At 44.6% G+C, this 8213-nt stretch overlaps 1 protein-coding gene across 1 annotated transcript; it reads right to left on the bottom strand.

Moving 5' to 3' along the window:
* Nucleotides 1-2601: 2601 nt before the first annotated feature.
* LOC142183239 (gastrula zinc finger protein XlCGF66.1-like) lies at nucleotides 2602-7321 on the bottom strand. Its single transcript, XM_075258257.1, has 6 exons — nucleotides 7254-7321; nucleotides 4526-4674; nucleotides 3955-4128; nucleotides 3760-3883; nucleotides 2825-2922; nucleotides 2602-2728 (listed from the first exon to the last, which is right to left on the bottom strand). Exons 2-6 carry the CDS (start codon nucleotides 4604-4606, stop codon nucleotides 2609-2611), a joined length of 597 nt encoding a protein of 198 aa, XP_075114358.1. The 5' UTR covers nucleotides 4607-4674; nucleotides 7254-7321; the 3' UTR covers nucleotides 2602-2608.
* Nucleotides 7322-8213: the final 892 nt, after the last annotated feature.

Raw genomic sequence — 8213 nt, 5'->3', positions numbered from 1 at the left:
TCCCTGCCTGGTGTGGCTTTATTGCAGAAGCAAGATCTAAGAGGCAGTGAAGGAGGGGCGGGCCAGACGGGTAAAAGAGGTGTGGTTTCAAGTTTGCTTAGAAAACCACACCTCCTTCACCTGTCTGGCCCGCCCCTTTTTCTCTTCTTACATAGCTTCACTGCAGGGTGTCTCTTTCCATCCATGGATGAGATTAGATAGAATAGATAGATAGATACAGATAGATAGATAGACAGACAGACAGATAGGAGATAGATACATAGATAGATAGATAGATAGACAGACAGACAGACAGGAGATAGATAGATACATAGATAGATAGATAGGATAGATTAGATAGATAGATATGTTCAAATCACCCCCATATCCCTACAATACATATAAAACAAAAACATTACTGTGAAACACATACACATTTGGTATCCCTGTGTCCGAAAGCCACCGGTTCTATTTACATTGGTGAAATATTATATTATTAGGTTATTAAATATTTCACCAATTTTTTTTCCTTAATTTTTTTTTCCCCTATTTTCCTCCTCTAAAACCTTAGTGCGTCTTATGGTCCGGTGCGTCTTATAGTCCGAAAAATACGGTATATCTTAGTGGTACAATACAAAAATAAAAACATATTTAAAAAAATCTCAATAAATATCCAGTTAGTGTTTGTGAATCATCTGATGTCGAACAAGATGTGGTTTCTGCGTAAAGCATTTCCCACACTCTGAGCATGAAAATGGTTTCTCCCCTGTGTGGATTCTCTGGTGCTTAATAAAATCTGATTTCTGTGAAAAACATTTTCCACATTCAGAACAGGAAAATGGCCTCTCTCCTGTGTGAATTCTCTTATGTTTCACAAGTGACAATTTATGTACAAAGCTTTTGGGACACTCAGAGCATCGGAACTGTGGATCATCCGTGTGAACTCTCTGATGGTCCAGGAGACTTGATTTCCATGTGAAACATTTGCCACACTCGACACATCGGAACGGCTTCTCTCCTGTGTGAATTCGCCAGTGCTGAATAAGATTAGCTTTTGACGTAAAGCATTTCCCACACTCTGAACATGAAAATGGCTTCTCCCCCATAAGAATTCTCTGCTGTACCATAAGGTTTGCTTTCTTTCTACAATCAGAGCATGGATATATTTCACCGTCTGTTTGATCTGTACTTTGGGTATCAATAGGCAACATATCAAAAGAACGTCCCTTACGGTTAGTGGGATTACACAGTAGACATGTACTGGGCACAACTGGGGGAAGGTCTGGGCTGGTGGAGGCTTCTCCTGAAGGGAATGGAGTAGCTTCTGTTTCACAATCAGAAGATAAACTGAGATGTCCATTTAGATGTCTGGTATTCTCTTGACCCACCAGATCTATAAAATAGAAATGAGAAATACATCATTGTTACTGTTAATAACTTATGGTACTATAAGTTATAATAACTTATACCATATACCCAAGTCACTGCCAACTAAAATGAGCTGCCATGGACAAAAAAAAAAAAAAATCTATCTATCTATTGTGAGAAAGTGAGGGGTGTAGTGTGGGAGGCCAGGCACCTAAAGGGTGTATAGTAAAGACTCACACCAGGGAGGTCAGCTGTGTAATTAAGGCCTGATATAGTCTGTGTGTGAGGACTGGGAAGGGTGGCACCACACTGACAGAGCTGACCTGTCCAGACCGAACCTACAGAGCAGGTACTTTGCCACCCACTGTTGTTGCTAAGGCGGGAGTCTGGTAGCCAGGGTCCTGTATAGTCCAAAGTTCCTTATGTTTAGTTAGTTCTCAGCCGAGGTTTTTGTTTTGTTTGTTTGTGCCTCTGTAAAGGTAGTTTATGCACTACAAGTGAATAAATACTGAACTTAAGTGCAACCCAGTCACTGTGTCCCTGTTTCCTGCACTGCTACCGAGCATCTACCTGAGCGATTCCCCACACAATCTATATATACTTAGAGAGAGTCCGGCCACCGAAAGCATTTGAAGAATTGTCTATTATGGTATAAAATAATATATTCTCACATTAACAATCCCCACCACTCCTATACTCTCTGTATCCTGGCCTCCAGAGTTTATGACATGACTTGGGCATGAGACTGTTGCTGTCCATCATTGACCTCAGTGGTGTTGACCGTCTGTGTCAGGACATGGTTTCTGTAACCTGGTGTTCGCAGATAATCTAGGGCTGGGAAGTAACAGTATCGGAGTAGTGGCAGATCAGTAACACAATATGGCTAAAGCAGCCAACATTATTTTTGACAAGCACAATGGGAATGACCAACCTGTGTCCAACTCAGTTTTATTCTCTTACTGACTCTTAAATGAGAAGCTGAAGCAACTTTGGAAAAAGTGTTACTGAAAAATGTCTTTAGTGTCAAAGCTCCTTTGTAAATGAAGTGTCTCCATGGTAACAGACAACAAACGCACCATATGTAGTCTGATCGTTTGCTTATACTCCCTTATTTGTCCTCTACTTTATGGTAATGTATGTTTGGTAGGTTAAATAAGCAGGAAATATCACAGCAGGGCCAGCCTTTAGGAACTGATAGCTTCCAACCAGAGATATAACCTTTCCTCAGGAACATGTAGGATGAAGAGAAGGATTTGTGTGACTACTCACCTGGGCAGACATCAGTATTAGTGTCCTCCTCCTTAAATGGCTGGTCAATCCTTACATCGGTTTCTTCTTCTCCATCTATTACTTCAATTTTAATATCAATCGAGCCTCCACCCTAGACATAAACAGTGCTGTGAGAATACCAGTGTATATAACTCTCCAGATTCTCTACAGCCTCTACATCATCTGTTAAGACATCGAGTCCATCTACCTGATGATCCGACCCAATACAGTGATCTTCCATTGGACAATCCTCAATAGGAAGGGGACTGGGGCATCTCCCTGATGTAGGCATGCTACTGGATCCATCTGCAGTAAAGATAGAGATAAAGTGGCTGAATAGAATATTAGTACGTGTGCACCAGCTGATGAGTTACACTTTATATTGTAGTAACCCAACCCGAAGCATGTATTACCTATCCACTGGATAGTTCATAAATGCTACATAAGTGGGAGTCTGACCACTAAGACCCCCAATGATCACCAATTCAGCAGCAACAAGATTGTTTCTAGAGGAGTTTAAGTGGAGCAGCAGTCGATCATGTACTCCCCCCACTACATTCAAAGTCTATGGTGCTGACTGATATAGCTTTAACCCTTTCATGATAACAAAAATGGCATTTTGGGTCGTAAGCAATGTTAATCCACGTAAGCAATGTTAAAGGGGCTCTATCACTAGGAAAAGTCATTTTTAACTAATCACACCTTTGCATAGCCCTTAGAAAGTCTATTTCACACCTACCGTTTGTATGTAGATTGCCTCACTGGTTTCTGAATAAGTCCGTTTATATTCATATGCTAATTAGACTAGTGCACGATAGAAGGTGCACACCTCTTCTATTGTCTTCTATGGGAGACGGCTCCTGCTGCTGCTGATGACTCGCTTCCTGTTTGCTTCACACACATAGAAGATAATGGGAGAGAGGAGGCGGCTGGGAACTTCCTGTACTGGCTGGAGGCTCATTAGCATATGAATAAAAACGGACTTATTCAGAGACCACTGAAGCAATCTACATACAAAAGGTAAGTGTGGAATAGCCTTTCTAAAGCCTATGCAAGCATGTGTTTAGATAAAAATGACTTTTCCCAGTGATAGAGCCCCTTTAATCCAAGGTAAATATTCAGTGTACTGTAAATGAGTCTTACCTGGTGATGTGATGGACTGGTCACCTTCCATCAAGACATTCTTGTAGAGATCCTTGTGCCCTTCTGCATACTCCCACTCTTCCTTGGAGAAATACACACTGATATCCTGACATCTTATAGGAACCTGACATACACAATGAGTGGTCATCCACATACATTCACAGTGTTAATAATACACGTGCCAGCAGAGCTCACCTCTCCAGTCAGCAGCTCTATGATCTTATTGGTGATCTCCAGGACCTTCACAGTCTTGTCTCTTTCATCCATGAATGCATGTGGAAGAGACACAGTAAATAGGCTCTGCGGTTGTTTGCAGCCAACTTCCATGCTGTGAGGGCTCATGGAGGTCTTCTTCACTATTGTGTAATCCTGTGCATGAGGGGAGAACAATGAATAGAAAGAACTATTGTATCTATAGTCCTCAAGTCCTCTACTACTCCAGTTGTGTCCTATTTTTATGCCAGACAAGAGGAATCTCCTGCTCTAGTCGTCCTTCTATTACATAGTCTGCCATTTTGACCACTGTACCCTGCTAGCTTTGGTAGTCCTATAGACTTTGGCTTTTGCGGCAGTGTATATATTTTAATATCATTCAACTAAAATGGGGAACACAGATCAACTGTTGTTGCAGTCAGACCCAGTACAAAAGGTTGACTCTCCCGAGTCTCTGCCACAAGGGTGATGTCATGTCACAATTCCCAGAACCCAAGCTTCATTTACAGGGATCGGAGTGATATCACATGACATGACTCCCAGAATTCCTCACCTCTCCGGTCAGCAGGTAGATGATCTCCAGGGTGAGGTTTATTATAATTCCCTCAGTCATACGATTTTTGTCCTCATCCATCCTCGTCGTGCTATATAGACCTCTTCTCTACAGTCTGGTTCCGGCACCAGCTGATTGGAAGATTCCCTCTGGAAATAAAGGATTTACAATTGGTGCTATAGAGATAAATCCTGTATAAAGGGGATATGCTGTTAGTGACCACTATACGAAGCTCAAAGAGATACATCACATATGGGACTACAGATAAGACACCACAGTGTGCTCCACCTGTAATATAAGAGAAAAGGAGAAACCTAAACCTGCCCCTACTAACCAAAGCAGATAGAGCACGGTAGTAAACTCCACCTGTACTAAGGTCCTTTACGCTTTTTGTAATACAGCTGGGGCAGACTATTCTCCAAGCTCCTGGTTAGTTTATTACATAAAGGCCAGAGCCTGCTATCCTAATAGCCATGTCTGATACTGTAACATGGAGATGACACAGACAAGATGCAGTTAGGATATTGTGGTATTCCGGCACGTCCTGGTCTGAAATAGTTCCTCCTATTGTAATATAATAAACAATCTGTTCCTATGTTATAGTAAACACGCTCCACAGTCTATGTCCCCAAAGTTATAACAATTTGGCAGTAAAGTCTGATCTGCATTAAAATGACCACAAGCTGGACATCAATATCTGCTAGTCCTTTATAACCACACATAGTGTTACACCATTGAGGCACCACAGTCTACCGTCTGTAATGTAATGGCCAAGACATCAACTTGAGTTATAATAACCGGGTACAGGACAACAGTGTACCCCACCTGGATGATCAACTCCAGATACAGGACAACAGTGTACCCCCCCTGGATGATCAACACCAGATACAGGACAACAGTGTACCCCACCTGGATGATCAACACCAGATACAGGACAACAGTGTACCCCACCTGTATGATCATAACGAGGTACAGGACAGCACCTGGATTACAATTACAATACCTAGATATAGGACACCACAGTCCGCTCCTCCTGCGTTACAATACCTAGATATAGAACACCACAGTCCGCTCCTCCTGCGTTACAACACCTAGATACAGGACACCACAGTCCGCTCCTCCTGCGTTACAACACCTAGATACAGGACACCACAGTCCGCTCCTCCTGCGTTACAATACCTAGATACAGGACACCACAGTCCGCTCCTCCTGCGTTACAACACCTAGATAAAGGACACCACAGTCCGCTCCTCCTGCGTTACAATACCTAGATATAGAACACCACAGTCCGCTCCTCCTGCGTTACAATACCTAGATATAGAACACCACAGTCCGCTCCTCCTGCGTTACAACACCTAGATACAGGACACCACAGTCCGCTCCTCCTGCGTTACAACACCTAGATACAGGACACCACAGTCCGCTCCTCCTGCGTTACAATACCTAGATATAGAACACCACAGTCCGCTCCTCCTGCGTTACAACACCTAGATACAGGACACCACAGTCCGCTCCTCCTGCGTTACAACACCTAGATACAGGACACCACAGTCCGCTCCTCCTGCGTTACAATACCTAGATACAGGACACCACAGTCCGCTCCTCCTGCGTTACAATACCTAGATACAGGACACCACAGTCCGCTCCTCCTGCGTTACAATACCTAGATACAGGACACCACAGTCCGCTCCTCCTGCGTTACAATACCTAGATACAGGACACCACAGTCTGCTCCTCCTGGGTTACAATACCTAGATACAGGACACCACAGTCCGCTCCTCCTGCGTTACAATACCTAGATACAGGACACCACAGTCCGCTCCTCCTGGGTTACAATACCTAGATACAGGACACCACAGTCCGCTCCTCCTGCGTTACAATACCTAGATACAGGACACCACAGTCCGCTCCTCCTGCGTTACAATGCCTAGATACAGGACACCACAGTCTGCTCCTCCTGCGTTACAATGCCTAGATACAGGACACCACAGTCTGCTCCTCCTGCGTTACAACACCTAGATACAGGACACCACAGTCCGCTCCTCCTGCGTCACAACGCCTAGATACAGGACACCACAGTCCGCTCCTCCTGGGTTACAATACCTAGATACAGGACACCACAGTCCGCTCCTCCTGCGTTACAATACCTAGATACAGGACACCACAGTCCGCTCCTCCTGCGTTACAATACCTAGATACAGGACACCACAGTCCGCTCTTCCTGCGTTACAATACCTATATACAGGACACCACAGTCCGCTCCTCCTGCGTTACAATACCTAGATACAGGACACCACAGTCCGCTCCTCCTGCGTTACAATACCTAGATACAGGACACCACAGTCCGCTCCTCCTGCGTTACAATGCCTAAATACAGGACACCACAGTCTGCTCCTCCTGCGTTACAATGCCTAGATACAGGACACCACAGTCTGCTCCTCCTGCGTTACAACGCCTAGATACAGGACACCACAGTCCGCTCCTCCTGCGTCACAACGCCTAGATACAGGACACCACAGTCCGCTCCTCCTGGGTTACAATACCTAGATACAGGACACCACAGTCCGCTCCTCCTGCGTCACAACGCCTAGATACAGGACACCACAGTCCGCTCCTCCTGGGTTACAATACCTAGATACAGGACACCACAGTCCGCTCCTCCTGCGTTACAATACCTATATACAGGACACCACAGTCCGCTCCTCCTGTATTACAACACCCCACTTACATACAATAGGCTGGAGTACTTCATTCAGGTGTCCACTACAGTTTGATCAATGTCAATTCTCTGCTTCTCCCTCCTCGTCCGGAAGCTCTTAGCTCTTCGCACCATTTCCAAGCCTCGTCTTCATACACATTCCTGCTTCCTGTCGATAGCCAGTTACCTCTTGTGGTCAGAATGAATACTACAACACTTTGTGGTGTATGCTGACATCTTGTGGTGAGATTGATTATTGCAGGCAAGCAACAACTGACATAGACCTTGACCAAAGTGGCAAAGTTTTGCAACAGGGTGTAACGATCGTGGTCGCAGGGAGTGCAACTGGACCTGGAGATGGCTGGGGCCCTGGAGAATCATGAAGAGGGTGCAGTCATTACATTATGGGGTCTCTTCACACCCCAGAGTATAATGAGTTGAGTAATAATAACAGTTATACTCACCTCTCCTGGGTGTCTGATGGTCACCCAGTGCCCTTTTCATGACTCTAGATGACATCACTGAGCATCATGACCCAGCATTATAACATCAGCGCTCGCCATGATGAGGCTTGGATTAGGCCCCAGCAGTGACCCCAGGGTGTGTGATATGAGCCACACACCCTGAGGCTTGCACTTGTTATACTCTTGGGTCAGAGGAGACCTCAGAATATAATAGTGTTTCCTTGGTATCAAACCCCAAAAGTTTTGGGCTCAGGGCATACATCTGGAAAATCATATGTAGAAAATCATCATTAATAAGTTATTAGGCTACACTTTTAAAGAGGTTCTCTAGCTTTTAAAAATAGATAAAAGATCATTAAGATAAGCCACCATTTTTAGATCGGAAGAGGCCCGATTGTTAAGACCCTTGTAGATCGGCCGTTTCCTGGAACATGCAGCTCTCAGTAATATTTACATGCTAGGCGCTGCGGACTCTGTGGCTAGACTCTTGCACTGTGCAGGTATAGCGGGCGGCCGGATGCAGCGC

Source organism: Leptodactylus fuscus, chromosome 10 (genome assembly GCF_031893055.1).
Source record: "Leptodactylus fuscus isolate aLepFus1 chromosome 10, aLepFus1.hap2, whole genome shotgun sequence".
NCBI lineage: Eukaryota > Metazoa > Chordata > Amphibia > Anura > Leptodactylidae > Leptodactylus > Leptodactylus fuscus.
The sequence above is the reverse complement of the archived record's forward strand: the minus strand, read 5'-3'. Positions and strand labels throughout refer to the sequence as shown.

What these genes read in the sequence shown, in the direction of transcription:
- LOC142183239 (XM_075258257.1), bottom strand. Translation starts at nt 4,606, where the DNA reads ATGGATGAGGACAAAAATCGTATGACTGAGGGAATTATAATAAACCTC. An exon ending in TCTACCTGCTGACCGGAGAG is followed by an intron (nt 4,129 to 4,525) that starts GTGAGGAATTCT and finishes CCTCATGCACAG; the next exon opens with GATTACACAATAGTGAAGAA. An exon ending in CCAGTCCATCACATCACCAG is followed by an intron (nt 2,923 to 3,759) that starts GTAAGACTCATT and finishes TCTTTACTGCAG; the next exon opens with ATGGATCCAGTAGCATGCCT.